Here is a 22502-nt window from a genome sequence, read left to right as displayed (position 1 = left end):
TACCTCCAGAGTGAGCTCTCAGTAACAGCCCCCAGGTTGAAGTCATACAGCTTAGTCAAGATCAGGATCACCTACAATAACAGCAACAGACATGCTTAATTACATGCCAACATCTTAGCTAAAAAGCCTTTGCATAAGTGATTCACCAGCATACATTACCTGTCTACACTTAATGGCGTGGAATGAATACAACATGTCTGCTACATCTCTTTACTAATAAATGTCAGTATGTTATCCGGATGACAAGTGATCCTCATGTTGTCAGGAGATGTCAAGTCTGCTGGTGGCAGGATCTGAAGAAAATCCATGAGGGCTGTCAAGAATTGTGCCTGCATCTCATGTGGAATGATACCTACATAACAGCAAAATCTGAACATAATTGTTCACTGAACAATGAAAAGAAATGCAGTAGCTCTCTCTTCTTCTCCTTTTTCTCTTTGCCTTTTACAACAAAATAGTGTAGCTGGTAGCTGCGAAAGCACCAACAAAATGTTGATCTCAAATGTTGTTGGAAGACGTTATGTCACTTATTTTACTCACTGGAACACGTCCAGTTCCAGTTCTGGCTAAATGCTTTTGCGTGTTCTCTGAGGAGGGTTGGACAATGTGTTTCTGGGGAAACAAAAATGTGGCCCATAAAAGCCTGCCAAGGCACAGAGGGCAGAGTGAAATGGTGTGCAAACGAATTATTGTCACTCCAATGGCATTATAAATGACTTCCCATGGGGATGCTCATAACTCAGGGTAGAGAAAGGGGGGGTGGTGTGGAGAGTTTAAGGCAGGGCATGGAGGGAGGGAGAACGAATGGGAGATAATAACAATCAAGGAGCAGGAACATGGCATAATATGACGAATTTTTTAAAAAGCCTGAAAGATAGGTCAAAAGCTCAATTACAATGAGTTTAAACACATTAACCTTATGGGACCCATGGAACGAGTCATTAAACCGAGAAAAGCCACACAAGAGTCGGAGGAACAAAGGCATGCCTCTAAGCCTGCTTTGAAAATGTTAAAAACCCAATTGACCCACAATTTAGCCATCAAACGGCCACTGTGCATGGCTGGGACTATCTGCATTACAGGTTAATTAACCAATCACACAGAGAGATAAGCATTTGCATAACTAAATGCACCATGTCTGCAAGGTCCAACGCTGGAGTCTGAATCAATTTGGAGTACAGACTTAGTTAAGTGGCTGTGATGTTAGGCCTAATTGCCTGCTTTGAAAAATAGATAGGAGAGAAAAACTCTGCCAAACTGTTGATCGTTTGTCTCTTCAGTTCTCTTTTGCTAACAACAATGACTCAGTGTCAGGGGACTTTATAAATACTACGAGGTAAATTGAATCTGGAATTGATTTTATCAGTGTCAAAACTAGAGACGGTTCATTCCTAACCAAAGGGATTCAAATATCCAGCACTGCAAATTAACTGAGTGAACAACGCATAAATGTTCACAGTTTCAATCACTTGCACCATCTTGCACATGGATCTAATTTCATCAAATGTTCACGAATTTAGTTTCAGGACGTAAAACGGCGTCTAAAAATAGCCCCAAATGGCAGAAGTTGATAATGAAAAGCCTCTCAGCACCCAAGCTGTAATTGTCATTAGGAGCTCTGTCTTAAATGTTGTCAACGTGTTTGTGCGCTCGGCTCATTAACAAAAGCTGACCCATTGAATTGGGTCAGTGAAGATCTACCTCAGGGACCAACAGACTAGCGAGGCATATGACTGTTTGGATGATTTGTCCCTAAGTGGATACATCAAGAGTACATCACTGGAGACTGTCTCCTCACGTCTCCAGCGTTATTGATAGCTGTGCATCAGCGGCTCAGGTCAATAGGGAGCGTCTACTATACATGTAAATTCTCAGGGAGAGCACAGGCATTCACATAACATAAACTTCAAGAACCCGACTAATGGAGCAGCATTCAACACAAATTCTAGGAGTTTATGGTGCAGCCCTGCATTTATGTAAATACTTGGAACAAACAAACACAAAATGGCTTCCAGAATTATTTTGAGCCTTCTAGGTAAATACAATTTTCCATGCGTATCATCGCTCACTTGCATACATGAAATTAAGTAAGGGCCCTGGAAGGCCAAAAGCAGTGCATTTATTCATGTTTATGTTTTATTGATGTGAGCAAAGAGAGCTTTGCCCCAGGAAAGTCAACCAATCATTTTTCAGATTGGCTCTCACCCTCCAAGGAGTTGGGTTTAGTCATCCTTTTATCCTAACGTTCTATTCTTGTCGCTTTCTTTCCCTTCTTTGCTTCATTTTTCCTTTCTTTCCTTCTCTCCTACTTCCTTTTTCCCTGTTTATGCTTCTTGTTCTTCTTCCTTTTTAAAAACAGGCTTTCCAGGGACTTCTTTAGCTGTTTTTTTTTTTTTTTTTGCGTACACCATATTTCATAACAAACCTGTACTAAGACAAGACAAAAAATATAAGATAATAAAAATGAAGGCACAGTTTCAGGCTGTTTGGCCACGCAAAGCTGAACTCTTTGAAACGGCTGAAAACACAGCCTCCATGGCAACAAAGCCATGATGTCATCGTGATATGAGTCACTCCATGAAAACTACTCACTTTGGGGCCGAAACTCATTTAAAAGGAAAAACAAGGCTGTATAAAAGTCAATATTTATTTGAATTGCCTAATACACTAATTAATGTTATTTTACTTGTAAGCATGAAGTAAAAAAAAAAAATAATAATAACATTGCTTTCCTCTTCATGTGAAAAAAAATCATTTAAAAATATTTTGTGAAAACAGCATGCTTTATGTGTATCCTCAATACTTTTGGTGCATTTTGAAATTTGTATGATATTTCATACTTGTTTTTTTTTTTTACAAATAAGTACATTTTTTCAATATCATCATATCATTTCAGTATCACATCCCAATTGTTACTGTGAATAAAATTGCAAAAAATAAAGTTTAGAATGAATGCTATACTATTACACTTTGTGTATTACCTTGGATTGTAATTTTTGATCATGATTATTTAATCCTTGCTAATTTACAGAGTGACGGATCAATAGAGGACTTATATAGCTGTTAGCTTGCTTAGCTCATCTGTTGTAAGACAAACAACAACAAGGAAATAAAAAAAATATGGCTGCAGGATTGTTTCAGTTCAAATATTAAAATATATTTGTCTTATATGGGTGATTGCGTAAAGGGAAAAAAACAATTTAGGTTATAATTTAAGCAGATTATTATGGCTAAAATGAAGCATACCCTAAACTTTTCAGACTTTGCATGAGCCATGTATATATACACAAAAAAGGAAAAGTGGATGCGTTTGTAAAATATGTATTATTGCAGGTCTAACATATTCTTTATACTATGAGATACAAAAAAAATCTAAATTTCAGGGTCCAATCTGTGTTTCAGTCATGATGTTACTAGGATATAATGTTGACGAAAATGTCTCATCCACACACAGACTGACACGCTTCACATGCCTAAACGTGCAGTGTACACACACAGACACACACAGACACACAGATCTATTGTTGGACCACATCAAATGTTTAGAAATCACATATCCCATGGTTTTTTTTTTGTTTTTTGTCCAAGAGAAATGTTCAAATTTTTAAAGTGCTTCAGTGGGACGTGAGAGGCATCTCAACACCATGTTGGTGGGCAGAGGATTTTCTACACGGCTCGCAATTTAGGTATGAATCATCTCTGTGTACTGTACTGCAATATGGCTCTTAATAAAATGAAATAGACTGTTGCTGCACATCAGTGGAGTTTTATTGTGCTTTCTAGCATCAAGCTCCAAATGGAACCTGTTGCCCCCAGTAAAGCATCATTAAAACGACACCCCTCAAAAACTATCTGTCTAATTGGGTAGCCAAGGGAAAGCGGAAAAAAGAACCTTTACTCAAAAACTCACACCTCCAGATTGTTGCCTTCCTTCTCAGAAGTAACACACAATGGGAACTAGGAGCGATCTTTAGAAATGCAAGATACAGCCACTTTCATGTCGATCTGGCTCTGTTTTTGAACCAAGCTGAAGGGGCCAACTGAAGGATCTAAATTAATTTCCAAGGGACCCCCAAAGTTGATAACAGTGAGTGATGTGAGGCTCTTTGTAATAACACGGCTAACGGCTCATGCTCAGAGAAGCATTGACACATATCTCTATTTAATATACCTTTAGCATCCAGTGAAAAGTTCACCGCTAAAATGACACACATTTACATTCTCATGAATACACATTAGCTTGTATATATTGTACTGTGGGGTAAACACAACCATGCACAGAGCCATCTCCCAGGAGTAACCCTTGTCTACTTACCTCCTCTGAGTCGAACCACAGCATCAGAATGCCTGACAGTTCGTTGAAATGTGTCAACACTAATTAAATCATGTCTTAAATATAAGCTTTCATAAGCTGGCTTTTACCCAAATACGTCATCTTTCTCAGTCAGCTGTCTGAGGGTCAGTTTTTTTTTGACCTTATCGGATTTGAAAAACAAGTAAAGGTGGGATTTGGATCTGTCAAAAGAAGGAATTAAAATATAATCTGACAAGCCTCAAGTGCAAACGCTCTTTTATTTACCTGTGTGTAGATGCACATGTACTTAAAGTTTTTATGGACACAGTTTTATAACTGGAGAGTCAGGCAACAAAGACCATAATAGACACAATAAAAGTATTATGTATAATAATCACAACAGCAATCATAATAATTTTATTTAACTAGAGAAGCGCCTCACTGTTCTGTGGTAAGCTCTGTGGTAAACACAATTTTAAGAGATCAACATGTCTTGTTCTATGACATAAAGATACATCTAAATAAGCTTTTATTATGTTGCTTTTTAACTGGAGCAACTAAATTTTAAAGGTGATAATATGCCAATGTTGTGTTCTCAACTCCCCACATGTGGCCAAAGAAATCAGCAATGGTGATTTTTTAAAAATCAGATAAAAAGATAGTTTATTTATATTGTGTGTTCCTGTTTAAATACAATGGTTTAATTTATAAACATGTGTAATCATTTCAAATTGATCCAGTTTTTTATGTTAATATCAACCTGAAAAGTAACTAAAGCTGGCAGCTAAATGTAGTGGAGTAAAAAGTTCAATATTTGCCTAAAAATGTAGTGAAGTACAAAGTTACATACGTGGAAATACTCAAGTAAAGAAAAAGTACCTCACTTGAGTACAGTACTTGAATAAATGTACTTAGTTACAAGTCACAGGTGAAAAATGTGCCTATTCTACTGTATGAGTTGGGCTACAACACAGACATTACAGTGTAGGACTGTAAAATAGATCAAATGTGAAGAAGAAAATCAACAAAACAGATGAGATAAAAGGGGAAAACTGACTAAATAACAGTCTATAATACACCATATGAGATATACAAACAGAAAAGCAACAAATATATCACAATTACGATGTGATAGAAACACTGATGATCACAGTATAGAGCAATATTCCTACAGAATAAAAAACTATAAAGCACAAAATATATTTTCGAGAGCAAATGGAGTGTGTAATAGGCCAGGTTGGGGTGATGCCCAGCTTTTACATAATTTTTCAAACCTGTGTCACAGCATAGATTACCCCGAAATTGACTCTCCGCCATTACTGCTTTGAATAAGAAGCAGAAGAAGTGGTTTGGAAGAGGAAGCCGGGTGAAAAGCATAGTGGGGAAGAGCCAAGTCCACCAAATAATGCAGATCCGCGGAGGCCCCAGTAATGCATCCTGGCCATTATCAGACACCAAAAGCTGGCATATCAATGTGAAAGGAGAGAGCTGGGACTCCATTGTTCACCTCACTACACTGCATTTCACCGCCCTGTTCACACAGATACAATCCTGAGGACACAGAAATAAAACCGGTTTCATTTGTTGTTAAGCTTATTACATTCTCAGAACTTCATTAAGGGAAGGAAGAAAGAAGCCGAGGGCAAGAAAGAGTCGTTTGACAAACATATTTGACAAACACTGTGTTTTCTCTAAGTAAACCAGCTAATTAACGTTCCTAAATCTGCTACACACACTGTTAGGTCCATTGTGGACTTTCACCATCAATTTTAATTTCTTGTGAAGTGAGGGGAAAGATCAGCAGACAAAACAAGTACAAAGATTGTTTTAGCTTCTATATTGAGACAAAAACAATCTAATATCGCCAGTGCAGAGAATAATGTATCCAAATGAGTTCAGAACTTAAGTTTGACAACACATCCAACACCAAAGACATTAAACTGTAACTTCTTTTTCTCCCTCACACGATTAAAGATTAATATATTCATGCATCCATTAGAAATTATCTGATGCAAACACCTGCAGAGAAAAGAAATACAGTATTGGTTGCAAATTTGCATAAATTTCTTTAAGGCTTGACAGCGACGAGGGCAAAATCAAGATGCACTGCAAGTGGGCGGAGGGATAAAAACACAACATCTTGATTGTGGCTCTGTGAGGACGTCTCCAAAGTAGAGCACTTAGCAGAAGAGACAAGCGTCTTTTAAAGAGGAATGGTGCGGTCGAAGAGAGGCCTTACTCTGTCCTCATCTTATCTGTGGACCAAATTGATTGTTTGTACTTTTGTGGGTGAAAACATACTCTAGGGATGCTGCTTTCATCAAGTAAACCCCAGCAAAATGCCCCTTGTGCATTAGTCTGCTCTCTGAATGTTTGCTTATCCTCCTGACTCCTGAGCTTTGGTCATATAGACCTAATGCAGGTCTCAGCAATCAATTCAGTCCATTATGGGCGGGAAATTAATGAAATGGGCTGAATGGAAAAGGGTTTCACTTCAAACACAGCTCTATTGTGAGGAGATTTTGTGGGAATGTTACGTCTCTCTGCTAATAACAACAATGCACAATAAACTATGCTGTTTACCATTAGTGGGATAAAAGATTGTGATTGGTCTGCTACATTTATTGAAAGAAAGTTTGGGGTAAAAAGCCAAAGAATTATGTTTAATGGACGAGGCACACTGCACACTGTTTTTATTATCCCTTTGTGTTTGAATGTTGACGTCACAGCACAATGCACTGTGGTTTGCACAGGAGGTGGAAAAACAAGGAACGCAGCATTCAAGGACGAATCTGATGGCAATTTTAGAAGTAATTTAAATGTTTTGACACATTTGACAAAGTTTTAGTCACATCCCGTGCAATTTAAAATTAATTTGATGCATTGTAAGTGGTGTGGAGAGCCAAAAAATGACAACATTAGCATTTTACTCTTACAGGGGTTTTTTTTGTTGTTCTGTGCCACTCTTGTGTGCTCATGTTTATTGTTCAGGGGTTGAAGGTGCAGTGGCTACGTTAACTTATTTTTGTGTGTAATCCTGTTATTCATGAAGCAATGGACGATGACAGAAATCTGAAATTTACCCGGGTGTAATATGATACTATAACATCTTTGGGAAATGAACAGGTTTTTGATACATTTGAACAGTACTTTGAATGCACTTTGAGCAATAGAACACCATTCAGACTTTTCTTCCGGTCTCTTCTATTCCTTCACAGCTCTGGCTCCTAATGGCTCGGCTTCTGCCCGTGGGGTTCTGAGCTGGAGCCAAAGGCAGTAGTGGGTCCAAATTGAGATTTTGGAAGAGAGAAGCCCTCCGCCTAAAATGACCCCCCTCGCTGCCAAGAGAGACTCAGATCATGAGCTAAATGTGTCCCACATATCCCTATTTTCTCTTTCCCCCTTGTCACTGATTTGCATTTTTTATAAATCGTGGAGGTAGAGACTGCCTGCTCTTTAAGGTTAAGTCAGCATTCAGATGTGACTTTCTATTTATCATAGAGATTAAGGATATATACTACTTATTTGTTATGCCAGTTACATTCAGAGGAAAACAAGAATGCTGCCAGAATATGTTAGGTGGAAATGTCTTTTCTAAGCAACAAAGTGATACATTGTTGGACTGAACTGAAGTCATAGGAAGGGGGTTTAAGTTGGAGGGTGTCAGCGTTGCCACACTGAGTTGTTTTCCAGCCAATTGGGTAGGTAAAAACATTTGTTTTCTCATAATTTGGATACATTTTTGTACCATTTGGGTGGTCTCCCCTGATAAAAAGTTGGAGATACAGTCCAGTGAATCGGCTCCTTCTCCTCTCCAGGTATTGTTTTTCTCACTGACAGGGCACCGAGATCAACAGGCTCGACATGCAGTGACTGATAACAAAACCAAATGTCACTCAATTTATTACAATGAGGCTGAAGCTTTGGTTACAAAGTCATGGCTCTATGGTTGTAAATGCCAACCTTTGCTCATATAAGTCAGGGCCTTTTATGTTCAATGTTTAAACTTTATCCAAAAGACTTGAAATGGATACATTTTCATTACTTTAACCATACTTTTGGTTTTGCCTAATAATGCTAATAAAACAGAAGACAAATTAATTCAGCAACAAAATATAAACGAGGTAAAAATCCTTCCCACCACAGGGAAAAACCTTATCTTGTCCATTAGTGATAAGTATTTTACATTAGTAACAGTGGTGGGAGATAAGGAGCAGGACTAGTGTCCAGGGGTGACCAGGGTTTACATCCTGAGTCCCATATATGATGAAGTTCAGGCAACAAAAACACTTAAGTTAAGGTTGAGAAACAACTATGGTTTGATAAATTTTGATAAAATACAACCTTGATTCAAATAAATCTAGGACACTGTAAACAAACACTGTAAATAAAACGCAATGCACCAAATTCAGAACTCGGAATGTATATTTATTGAATTTCATTGAATTGAATTGTATTTAATATTCTGACTGATAAATCCTGATTCAAAATTTGATGCATTCTGTTTTTATTTACAGCTAAGTTTATCCTCTCATGACTGATTGCTGGTCGACACTTAAAACAGAGGGCTACTGCATTAATGCCCCTTCATCGATGATGACTGGTGCACAGCTGGCGACCTTGCAGCTAAACTAGTGGTGGAGACTCAGGGATGTGATTGCATATTGCACGTGACAATGCATGCAACATTGTGGCTTCGCAACATGTGCAAATCCGTCGTTGTCTGCAGATATGGAGGTGTACTACAGCACTATGTCTGAACCTTTTCCGGATAGATGAACTGCCTATAATGTAACATATACTTTGGTCCCTACATTTGTTATTATAAAAAAAAAAAATGCAAAAGTGACATTTTTGCAGATTATGTTCAGTAACATGTATTGGTCGTTCATTTGCTCTGAAATTAGTAGTATATGAACAATTTCTGAAGATAGGGTTGATAATTTGGGTCACACTCGATCAATATTGGACGCCCTTTACTCTGAATTCTGTATAATGAGACATTATTAGATATTGATTTCTTCTTTGCTTTTTTCTGTGGTCGGTCACAAAAATTTTGCCATTATTTTCAAAGACTGGCTGATCCACATTTGTCACACCCAGTTTTCATTTTCAGGAGTCCATCTACTACAGAGATGGGCGACTTAAATGCTGGAGGGGGCCACAATTTTTCATCGACACTACCACAGGGGCCATATATAGGACCATGCACTTAATCAGATATGATGAAACTGCAATTTTAAATATGTCTACAGTGCAGTAACTTAACATATTTCATGCTCAAATGCATATATAGCAGTATAAATAGGAATACAAAAGGTTTCAAGCTAATAAAAAATAACCACTCATTGTGATTTCTTTTTTTTTTCGGTGCAAGAACAGCAGACCAACATTAATTACAAGAAGTAATTTTGTGCATTTTTACACTGCACTTTTAAGATTTCATGCTCACTATGAACTTTTCCCAATTTGTAAGCCTTAGCTAGATATTTAAAGTGACTCATGATATTGAAAATGGTTTCATTTCTTTATCTGCTGTGTTTTACATTTGATTGTTTTGGTTTGAGTGGAATTCAACTAATTTGAGACTAATCGATGATACTGTAAACTAAGCCAGGGACGGGCAACTTAAATGCTGGAGGAGGCCACAATTTTTCATGGACACTACCACAGGGCCACATATAGGACCGTGCACTTAACCAGATATAATGCAACTGCAATTTTAAATATGTTTTCAGTGCAGTAACTAAACATATTTCATCCTCAAATGCATGTATAACAGTACAAATAGGAACACAGAAGATTTGAAGCAAATAAACAATAACCACTTACTGTGATTTCTTTTTTTTTCAGTGCAAGAACAGCAGACCAACATTAATTGCAAGAAGTAATTTTGTGCATTTTTACACTGCACTTTTAAGATTTCATGCTCAAATGCATGTAGTTGTACTGAGGGCCACTTCAAGTGATGGTGCGGGCTGTATGCTGCCCCCAAGCCTCCAGTTGCCCATCCCTGATCTAATACGTACAGTTTTTTTATTTATATTTCCAAATCATAAAAAGACATGTTTGGGCAAAGAAAGGCAACAGAAGCACAACCAAACACAACATAACATATGATGAAATTACAATTTCCATTACCTTTGTGTGAAAAATTGGGACATTGAAAGAATCTAAAGCGTATACAGCAGAGAAAGATAGAAATGAGTGGGAATATACTCAAAGAAGAGCATATAAAGTTTGTGAAGAGCAATATTTAACTATTGCAGTGTGTGAAAATCAGCGAATACAATTACTTGTTATTTCAAATTCAATGCTTTGCCATTTAAATAATTTATAGTCTCATGACATTCTTATCGATAACGATTCACAGCCGCTCCAATACAATCATAAACTCCTGTAAATGATGTGTAGTTTCTGTCAAGTCTTTCCTCTGCTGATGAACATTTGTCATAATTTCTAAATTACTGCCATAATTTTGTCTTTTTTCTTAAGCCCATTTATCCAGCTTCTGATTTTGAACATAACTCAATATTTTTGTTTTGTTACATCCCACTCCTTTCAAAGGATTTCTTGCAGAATACACATTGAGTAAGTATTCTGTTTTCTAAATGTGGCGTTTTGTGTTCGGAAGTTTTCCATCATCTCAATTGATTGCTCAGTGCGTGTGTGCGCGTGTGGCGCTTTAGGTTGGGTCTTTTCTATCCCCCTAGATAGGAAAAAAACATTTCCCCCTGTGCAACTAATACATTCCTGTCACTGTAAACTGCCAAGTCAAACCATTATTTAAGCTGACTGCCACCTGAAGCAATCCCCGTCATCTTTAAACATGATAGTAACCGCTGTGTTGCTTCAGGCAAAATGCTGCTTCAAGGCCGTGCGAGTCTCAAGGCATAATGTAACCGAACCGGGGTCACTTGGTTCGCCTGATATTGGGAGTGATGGAACTAAAGAGGAGAACAAAATCAGCCGTGACCTTTAGGCGTGAAAAACTTCTTTGATAAAGTGCCACAGTTGTGTGATAACTCCATCTCCATGATGATTAATAAAGAGGCTCCCAATTTGAATTTCAATTTTATAATTTTCCCAATCAGAAAATGCATAAATTTGTTTTCATAACCTAATCACAGCTATAGTATGTGTCTACCACACTGCGACAGTTATTAAACTAATTAATCACATGCAAACCTGTCAAATATGATTCTACACCCGCTTTGTCACTTTGATTAAAATTGAAACATAAGTGCGTGTATGTGTGTATGTGTTAAAAAGGGAGAGAGAGAGTGATGGAGAGGCAGATAGGAGCATACAACTGGTGGCAGGCCTTTATTTGCTACTTAAAATGCACTTTGTGAGCCAAAACTACAGTCTAAGTGCTGAGGAAGTGCTGAGAGCCTATGTTGATGCGAAGCATTATGGTCCCCGAGCACAAATGATTCATGAAAAAAAGGGCACACATGCATGTCATTTGAGGAGTAAAAACTGGGATTTCACTGAATTATTACTATAGAGAGGGTGAAACTTGTATCCGGTGTGCCATAAAATAAAACCGGAGCAAAAAACAAAAAGGAAATGCTGTATTTCTCACTGCAAATGTTTAGAAATTGCACATCCAGGCTCCTGAGAAATTGTTTTTGCTGTTGTAACAGTCTACTTCTTACATAGCACGCAGGATCGCTGCCGTTTCTATCAGCATCTTACAATCACATCAGTGGACAGTGCACCCCTAAAGGCTTGAGACGCGCTGGATTAATGAACAGACTTATGGTGCTGACACCTCGGGGGACGAGCAGGTAGAGGACGAAAATGGCTGGTAGAAAAAATTACTTTTGTTTTATGTTTTCCATTGGCTACCACTTCAAAATGTGACCATCAGTTGAATCAGATGGCGTATTAACAATTAACCTTCAATGTTCTTCTCGGTTGTTTGAGTCACTTTATCTTATTGAAAAATGTGTTGATCACACTGTATGAAAGTCAACAGGAACAACTTCTCACTGGATTTATCATCTCAATAAACAGTCTTATAATGAGTTTATGTTCTTAATCACTAGTTTCTAAGTCTTCTTCAATAAAGCGTGATGTTCATTTTGTAAATTATGGTCCCATTTACTTTAACAGACAATAAAACGGTATGATTCAGGGAAGGGCTACCTTTTGATTAACCGGTTGCTACTAAAGGGACCAGTTTGTTAGAACTTCGACTCTTTCAGAGTGTGTTTTCAATTTATACAAATTAATTGTAAAATTTTGGTGTCCTAAAAATGTCTTATTCAGTGTTTGGTTGGACCAAAAGACATTCTAACAAGGTGGCTGTTCACTTTTGGTAACAGATGCACCTTGCTAACCTAGCTAGCATTAGCTGTTAGCCTAGCATCCTTCCAGCTCCCAATCAGTTCTGTGCATGCACTGGTTGCAAAAATTAAGAAAGGGACGACCAATCCTAAAATTGTGGAAATGCCAGACTCTGTTCATCTGACCTTTTTTGGTGAAGGCAGTAAAGCTAAGTCAATGTAACTAAAATGGACCATTTGCCACACCAAAAAATGCCATTCCCTTCATTCATTGTTGTTTATATAACACATTTGATACTTTTTTAATTGAATGTGCTGGAAAAAAATCCAGAAATCTGATTTATTTTACAGTCTAAAATAGTGGTCAACGATACGGGTTTTTTAATGCTGGTGCCGATACCAATTATTTTGACATCAGTCTTAACCGATCCCCGATACGTGCTGCTGATTTTTTTGGGCCGATTCTTGAAGCCGATATTGCCTTTTCTTCCTCCATTTGCATGATAAAAATGACACAATAATAACAAATGTAACACAAGTCTCAATTTAAACAAAAAAAAAAAACATTTATTAAGAAAACAAACAAAACATATTAACAGTTGGATAGCAAACTCTATGTATGTTGTTCTAGGCCTCGAGGTGGTGGTGCCTCAGATGAGTCTACATATTTGATGTGTTTTTCTTTATTCCGGTATCAGCAGCTCACAAGCGAATGGCAGCTGTTGCACCGAGCCTTGCCTGGTGTTGGCTCAGTGAAATGGGCTAATTGATCGGCGAACGCACGCACGTATCTCTATATCTCGATATATATATATCGGCTGGCCAACATATCTGTCTATCTCTAGTCTAAAAACATGCTTGATCAAACAAATGTCCCTTAGTGATAAAGGGAGAGATACTTAATTTACAAATAATTAAAACGTATGAACATTAACTGTTGTTAATATCATAATCATAATTACATTGTCAAATTGACATATGCTGGTATAATAACAAAGTATTAAAACAGCACAAGGTTTGAAATTCCCTTTTTTTTCTTCTTTGTGTAATGCAAATCTATTAAGTGACTTCTTAAACATCAGGTAAAGAATTATTTTAAATGAAAACAAAAATAAAAACACTGATTGTTGATGTTATCACTCCAAGGAGATATCGTTTTTAATTGCTTTTGTCTTAGTGAAGACATTTAAGGGACGATATGCATAAAAACTAAAAGAAAAGAAAAAAAGCATAATATCTGAAAAATATATTTTAAAAATTTCCCATTGCTGCAGGTCCTGCAGAATATTCTAACAACAAGGTGAATCACAGGAGGAAACAATTTGTACTGAAATGTTAAAACATGAATCACTTGATTTTCATCAAATGTAGTATGGATCAAAACCCCCTTAGCTGGCAACCAGGGGGCAGAGGATGATAAAATGCATAAATAAAAGGTTTTACAAGACCACACATCGGCCCCATTTTAGACAGAACATCATGTGACTATTTTAATGGGATCAAACCCCAAACTTTAACTGTAGCACCAGGAATATGCAGTTTCGTGTGAAGAATATGAGAAGAGAGAAATGTGGGAAATTATCAGAAAAACAATACCACATTGAAACTTTTCCCCTTTGTTGTATCTCAACACCTCAACTGAGACAGGTTTTTAATGCACTTTTCATCATCCTGTAACACCCACAAACTCTGGTCAAATGCCTCTGTGAATTGGGAACCCATTCCATTTGATTTTATGGATCAAGGAGTTTCTATGCAACCAGCTCTGGCATGTTAAATGGAATGGCTGTCTATCTAATGAACCGGTTTTAACCACAAGTGTCCCCCAGGGCCGTGCCATTTCCTCTTTTTTATTGTCTATTTATACCGATGAGATTATGTGCAACAATAACCGCTTCGTTCTGTTTAAGCATGCGGACAACGCGGCCCAGGAGGCCTGTCTGATTCCCAGTCAGTCGCAGCAGAAAAAAAGGCGATGTTACAGAGCTGACAGATTGGTTTGACTCTCGCCACCTCAGACAAAACATTACAAAACGAGATACGCTCCTTAGCCAAGAAGAACAGCTGGCCTCATCAATGCCCAGCTCCGCCCAGAGCAAGCTTTTCTACTAGCAGGCCAAAGAAAATGACCAACCCCATATTCTCATGGTAGGTGGACCTTATTTACATTGACATACAGTATCAATGCTGCAACAGAAGCACAGGGGACATGGCGTCAATAAAGACGCTCATTAACTGTCTTCTGCTTCAACACAGTGTCCTAGTTTGGTCAGATGTCTGTGAGGAGCCTGCAAAAATGGTCAATCAGGAGTCTAAAATCATTTGGCTGCCAATAACTCCCTGATCACCAGCTGGCTTGCACACTAAGACTTCTGCCTTCAGGGGGGAGAGGGGGGACTCTGCATCCCCCGAGTGTAGGATGTGCTGCAATGGCTGTTTAAAAAAGATATCACAGCTTGAACACTCAAGTAAGGCAAAAACACTCACATACCAGGGATGCACAATATGGATTCTTTATTTATTTGTTTCTTTTTACAGCCAATAAGGATTACAGATAATCATCTTGCTCCTTGTTGCCAATAACGATAGAAAGGTTCATAACCTGTAGTTTATATAAACCTGAGTGTAAAAAGGATCCATTTAATGAGTAAAAATTGATGATTTAATATACCATAGCACTGCCCTAACCAAATCTAACTGACATCAGTATTACGACAGTATACAACAAAACAAAGAGCATTTCTTACTCTCCAAAGGTTAATTTTGTTTGTCTAATTAAGTAGATAAAAAAACTTCACAAACATAGTTTGGCTTCTATATGTTGGCTTCTATAAGCATGTTGCCTTCGAATTCAAATGTAATGCTTTCACATAATCTGTAAAATCAGATGTGTCCATATATGAAATACTCGAAAATGAAAAAAGGCTATCACTGAACCGAAAGCCGCTTAGTCTGCAGATAAAGCACAATGACAAAAAGCATATAGATCATTTCAGTGGAATTGCATTGCTATGCAAGTTAACTTTCTGATGTCATTCACATGCACTGCATCTCAAAACCATAGTAACATGTTATTTAGTATGCTAGAACAGAATGTGAGATTTAACAAAAAAAATCTGAATCTAAAACCTTTCTATGAAACAAATAGTACACATATTGCATAATATTTCAGTACAAACACTGTGCCAGCACTAATATTCCACAATGTAATGTGGTGGCGACCATACGTTCATAACAGACAATGGCAGGCAGTGACCAAGGCATCATTTCTTTATTTTACGTTAGATTTGTTTCGTATTTGCTGTCTTTTCCTGTTTGAAACTGCTATTCAATTTATTTCTCAATACTTCATCTGTATATGCATGATTTTCCTGATGTACATTTGTTGACAGTCTGAAGTGAAGATAACTTAAAAAAGAAAGTGACCAAGGTAGCACTGTGATCAGATTCACATGTTCGCCTGCCGTTTCCATTTTCTAAAAACAGAAATACACCTTGCTAACCAACTAGCTAGATGGTGATGAAAAAAATCCAAGATTGAGGCTTCAAAGTTGGAGTCCACAAACCAACGAGTGACGTTTACGACTATCTCCATTATTTTACTACAATCTAGAGTTCACCTCCTTAAAGGAAACTAAAAAAGTCACTCCTGACAAGGGGTCAAGGCGGAAGTATTCAGATCTCTTACTTAAGTAAGAGTACTAACACCACACTAATTACTCCACTGTAAGTTAAAGTCCTGTATTCAAAACTTAAAGTAAAAGTACAAAAGTACCATCATCAAAATGTACCTAAAGTATCAAAATTAAAAGTATTCATTATGCAGAATGGCCTCATTCAGATTGTTTTATATTTTCCAAATATATTATTGATGCATTTATGTAAGCGGCGTTCTACTGTTGTCCAGGTAGGGCTAATTTGAATTACTTAGATTTGTATGTGGTTTAATTCATTAACATGTAATCATTTAAATTATTTTTTAATATTATTTCAGTCATATTTTTTTATGTTCCTGAAAAGTAACTAAAGCTGACAACTAAATGTATTAGAGCAAAAGGTACAATTTTTGCCCCTAAAATGAAGTGGAGTAGAAGTATAAAGTAAAGTATGAGTACCTTAAATGAGCAAATGTGAGTAAATGTACTTAGTTACATTCCCCACTGCAAGGGGGGTCTTTTTGGTGAAAGTTTACATAGGTAGGCATCATTTTAACATATTATAGTTTCAGAGGTCTTACTGAACAGGGCGGTTTAACTGAATACAACTAAATAATCTATAAGGGGTCTTCCAAAATACAGAAATACTACCTGAGGAGACCCTAAACGAGACAGTAGAAGTGGTAGGTTGATTAACATCGTAATTGTCTCCAGTGGGTGAGGAGACTCTCAGGAAATGATGTTTATTTACACAAAAGTATGTTGAATGATTGTACATATATTGAGCATGCATTGCTTTGTATGCGATTTTGGACGTAGTGATACACTGCAACAGTAAATAAATTGGGACAGTTATAACAATTTTGATGTGTACCACTGTGAAACAGTCTATAGTAGACTGTTATGCTTCATAAAGAAATGGAAAAGGGGTATGGAAACAGCTATGCTAAGTCAATGAAAGCAATTTGGCTTCATAATATTGGCTGGAAATTCTTCAGCTATGATTTCATTATTGGAATAAAACATAGCAATATAAATTTCCCATTACTGGTCAATAATTTATCAGCCCAATATATATTGTGCATCCCTATCGCACATTGATTTGCCATAAAGCACATCCTCAGCCAAGTGCTGAGCAGCAATGGCCATTTAAAAAGATACCCAACATAACCTTATCACAGCTTGAACACTCATGTGAAGTAAAAAATATCCACATATTCATTTGCCATACATCACATCCCAAGCCAAGCGTATTATCAGTATTTCTAATTAGCTAAATTTCTATTTTTGCTCATATTTATGGCACACATGATTATAAATCTTTATATTTCCATCCCGATTCACATTCAGGGCAGATTTCCAGGAGGCGGGAAACATGCACAGTCAATCAATAGTACATGCTAAGAAGCATGAATTTAAGGGAATTCGTGCAGTATATGTTTTATCCCCATGGTCGAGTCCAATCAATGTTATCTCTCTTAAAGTCAGAGACCAGAGAGCTATGACTCCAGGCTTTGATGTCTCAGACAATCACAGAAATCAAATAATAGTTGGGAGGACTGATTTGTGGACAGATTTGAGGTTTTATACGATGAAATTCTTTATCAAATCTGAACTCAGAGATACCCCCGTGGCGCTTTCACCATCACCTTCTAAATCTTTTTCATTCCACTCCCTATGGGATTTACATCTTGGCCAGATCACAGGCAAAGTCTTGAAGTGAATATTTGATAGAGCTACCCTAGACCACAGGAATGAAGTAATTTTCCTTCAAATGTCCCTTTTAGATTGGATTTATTATCAGTCATTTACATCTAATATAGCCCGAGCTCTAACATCCAGTCATAAAATGCCATCAATTTAAACTCTGCAGTTCCACTCGTACTTTGGGGACCACAGAGAGGGGTTCAGACTGTATAAATCTCAAATGTTGACTGGCTGCAGTGACAAGCCCATCAGTGATGATCCAGTGAACAGTGTCCTGCAGTACAAAAGGCCATCGTTGGTGAAGACGTCTCAAACCAACAACATATTTCACAATACAGCCCACAAATCACATTTTATTAGGTGCATTTCTGCTGGATATCCGCAGAGACTGTCGACAGCAATGCATCAACATGGCCAAAATCTGTGTTGCCTCTCACGTTATGACATATGTTACCAAACGGATAATGGTGCACATAAGAAAATACAAGTCAAGGTTGAGTCAAAAAAGCCATCCAGTTAAAGATATGTGCACTTTGGGATAATGCATGAATATTCACTGTTTCTGGGACACAAAATGTGCTGATGTGGTGCCAGATTAATGTTGCTGCCACACACCCTTTTGCCCAGCAAACTGAGGTGATCTGAATTACCTGCAGTAAAAAGGCAGAGTAGCTCCTTTCATTTGTACAAGGTTGTTTGTAGTTACAAGATCTTTGTTCCTGATAAACGCTGGAGCTTGAAAACACTTTTTGCATGCTGTGTATGTAAAGTAAGAGATAAAATCTCCATGGCTTTGTCTTTGTGATGGTAAAATGGTGTGCGTGTGTGTATGTGTGTGAGGGTGGGTAGGGGGGTGCTGCATTGTCTTGTCATCCATTTAAGTTGTGCACATTACCATCATCCTGTTTTGAAGTGAAAAGCTTGGCAATATTTCAACAACAAACATATTGCAAGGCTGTATTCATCCAGGCAATTAGACAACTTACCAACAAAGTGTGAGTCAAATGTCAACGACAAAAAGCATTGGTTCATTTGCCAAAAGGTCAGACTGTGTCTCATCAGCGTCACATTAAGGACCAGGTTGGACACATTCACTATTAATTGTAGCTACAGCACCTTCCTGAGAGACATTACTTGATTATTTCATAAATAATTAATGTGTTGTGATTGCTGCCAAAAAGCCTGCACCTTGCCATAGATCAGCGTCACATAAATGCACCTGCGGGGTTAACTGTTAATTTAAAGTTCAGGTGACAGACACGTTGTTGAAATAAATGACTCTGGTTTGTAAAAGCGAAAGGGGAATCCTGTAAGAGAACAGTCACATCCATCAGGCGTCCACACAAACAGGCGCGCAATCTGCTTTCAGTCATAACCTCTACGTGGGCACTGACAAAAGAAACATGATCATGAATGTAAAGAGAAAAAATGCAGTGTTCAATTCAAGATTATGAAATATTATGTCTTAAGGTGGGAATTCCCCTCGTGCGCGCCGAAACAGCTGTGCGTAAAAATGTGGCAGGTTCATGTAAATCTATTTTAAAATGTTCAGGATTTGCATTTCAGACAGAATAAATAATAACATTTTAATCAGCGTGTGTCCACTAAAACCTTTATGATAAAATGGAGTGTTTTTGTGAAACTGAAACTCACGCTGCTGTTGTGTCCGGACCAGTGCACCATCGCCTGGTTGTGCGCAGAGTCTCCCGATAGAGCAAAAGTAGAAGTGTCCAGGTGCGGCTCACTTTGCCTCGGGTTAGACCCTCTGGCTTCCTCCCCAGAGCGACGGTACTCGGGTCTGGAGTTGGAAACACCCTGGGCAGTCTCCACAAACCTCTCTCTTGACTGGGATCCTTCACTTATACTCCTATCCACATTTTCAGCGTATTCTGCGCCCACACTCCTTTTTACCTTCTTTCTTGTGTCAGGAAACGTGTTTTCTAACATCATATCTGCTGGAGTTCGCCTTTGGTTGTCCTTGGAAATGTTACCACACTTTTTACCAGGTATTTGGAGACAGTTTGGTTCCATTTTGGTGTCGATCAGTGCCTCGTTTCCAAGTCCACTCTGTGTTTCACTCCCCACCTGCTTGCCATTGTTCGGGTTCAAAGCACCGGCTGCTCCCGAGTCAAAAGAGCGTAAAACTTTTGTACCATTGTCGATTTCGATCTCCGTTGATTTTCGGGCTACTCGTGCCTCCAGTGGCGTAACCTCCAGGCGATAAAATCTGTCGTTTGCTCTGGGAGAACTTATTTCCGCTTGAGCCACAAACTTGGGGTGGAAGGGGTACAGCAACACGAAAGCCAAAAGGGAAAACCTCCAAAATGACCACAGTCCCATTGTGTTCTTCCAAACTGATAGTCTGACAGCCAAGATGAGAAAAAAAATGTGCCAACTTCTAAAACATTCAGGGCAGCATCTTTACGAGCAAGAAGCCACTCAGCAGACCCGCTCACGTCCAGGAATTTGTCAAAGTGAGGGACCAGTTGGGGAGGCGCTGCGCATCAGGCAGACGCGCCGACGGAGAGTGACTGCAGGAGCGATTTGAGCTCATTGTTCATCAGGATGTTTGGGGGGGAAATGCTTTAAAATGCTGGAATCATTCCGAAAATTATTCCACGATTTTTTATTTTCCGTCTGGCACGGCAGAGGTTTTATTCAGAAACGTCTTATAGGCTATTTATGTAAACCTATAAAAGTTATCAAAACAGCACTTGATTGACTCGTAGCGGATGACAGCAAAAGTAATTTGCAGAACAGTGTTGTGTTCACGCTGTGGCAACATTCTTGCCTCTGAAACGACAGTTGGAAAAAAACATCATTTACTTACATCAATCAGCTCCGGATTCACCTGTCAACTGTGTGCACGCGCGTGCGCATGTGTGAGAGTACATTTTGGGGGAAAATTCGGTTGGTCTCCCTGATAAAGATCCAGACGTGACACTGATATCGTTTTGATGTGCAGAGGTGCACAGTTTTCTACTGTGCCTGTATTTCTAGTGACACTGTAAGACTTTTTTTAATTAGGCCACTAATACAGTTCACCTCAGGCCTTCTGCACAGCAGCCCAGGATACAAAGCTGAAGCTTTGAAGTCATACTATGGTATGTTTGCTGTCATTTTCATGACTTGTGGTGCCACACAGGCAACAAGCCTCCAATAGCTTCGTTTAAGTCTTGGCACCTTTGCATTTTGGATTATTCATTCATTTTTACTGTGCACATTTGAAAAATTGAGCTTTCTCCAAATCAATATGCTATTTGAAAGGTATTAGTTTCAATTAGTGGAGCCAAATGAATCCTGGAAGGCAATTCCTATTTCCTGCTGACATGGCTTTCTGTCAGTAGTTTCAGAAATTGTATGTCAGTCAGTTATTAAAAAAAGCGATTTTCTTTTTACTGAGATAACTTTTTATGATGTCTGGAGATAAAGAACAGAAACACATTATGTTTGCATCAGATGCTGGAGAGAACCAGCAAGAGAAGAATTTCCATCCATTTCAAGAACAACTAACACATTTGTGGATCACAATAACAGGTCAGAGAATGTTACAACAAACGTCCTTGTAATGTAATGTAAGAGCACATATGTGTATTTTTTAGATCACAACTGAACCACTCCAGGACCTGAAGATAGTCACACTTGCATGAGCATGTCAGGTAGTCCTGGCTGTTCGTCATGAGAGAAATAAAAGTGAAGACTGGGCTATTACTGTGCTGCCAACTGTCCTGTCTTACTCTTCATTTGATACTGAACACAATGTCTGAAAACAGGTAAAAGCACATCACGTACTTTTTCAGGATTCATATTTAGGACTGCAGCTTGTTACTGTACCGTGGATGAACTCCCCGCTGCAAAATCATGCATCTACTGAGCTGTAAAACACGCTGTAGTGAGGGGGGAAAAGAAAATTCACCGTCCTTGAAAGCTGCACAGTGAGAGAAAAAGCGCAAAGCAATCCACTGGAAGGTCTGACATTGACATGAGTTCATTGCTGAGAACAGCACCTTCTGATCTTGCACACGTCTTCAGACAGTGCCGTGGAAACAGCAATCAGATGGGAAGCCGGCCCTGCCATCCTCCTCAGAGGGCTCACTTCTTGGTCACCATTTTTTGGCACGGCTGTACAAACAAATTGAGATTCATACAAGTGAGGGCTCCGGGCAGCAGGTGCTACTGTTGCAACTCCGCCGCACTCCAGACAGCTCACTCTCTCTACAGGCCATTCCCGCCAGAACGCCTCTGCAATGAGGGGGTAATTGGACTGATCACACTCTGTTTACCCATTATGCTGCTAAAATGAAGTGGGTTGTTCCCAAACACACTGTGACAGGCCGGGGAGGGAGGAGGAGCCTCTTCCATCAATGACACGTCTTTTAATCTGTACTAACCTTGGGCCGGGAGAGCATTGTGTGGATTTGTGTCTTAGTGTGTGTGCATGTGTGTGTTAGAGAGAAAGGAGATGTTTATACGTGAAGAAATATCTGTGGGGGAAGCGTTTTAATGTGTCTGTGTGTGTGTGTGTGTGTGTGTGTGCCTCCATGCCCCACA

General features: G+C 38.6%; 1 protein-coding gene across 1 annotated transcript in view; it reads right to left on the bottom strand.

The window, feature by feature from the left end:
- sorcs3b (sortilin related VPS10 domain containing receptor 3b) overlaps positions 1-20775 on the bottom strand; it is a 52698-nt gene extending 31923 nt beyond the window's left edge. Inside the window, exons 1-2 of the mRNA XM_059359346.1 lie at positions 19605-20775; positions 4-71 (exon numbers count right to left, since the gene is read on the bottom strand). Of these exons, the coding sequence (XP_059215329.1) occupies positions 4-71; positions 19605-20291 (755 nt within the window). The 5' untranslated portion in view covers positions 20292-20775. The remainder of the gene's footprint in view (positions 1-3; positions 72-19604) is intronic.
- Between the last annotated feature and the right edge of the window lie 1727 nt (positions 20776-22502).

This window comes from Centropristis striata, chromosome 20, assembly GCF_030273125.1.
Source record: "Centropristis striata isolate RG_2023a ecotype Rhode Island chromosome 20, C.striata_1.0, whole genome shotgun sequence".
NCBI classification, from domain to species: domain Eukaryota; kingdom Metazoa; phylum Chordata; class Actinopteri; order Perciformes; family Serranidae; genus Centropristis; species Centropristis striata.
Note: the sequence above shows the minus strand (reverse complement) of the source record. Positions and strands in the feature narration are given on the sequence as shown.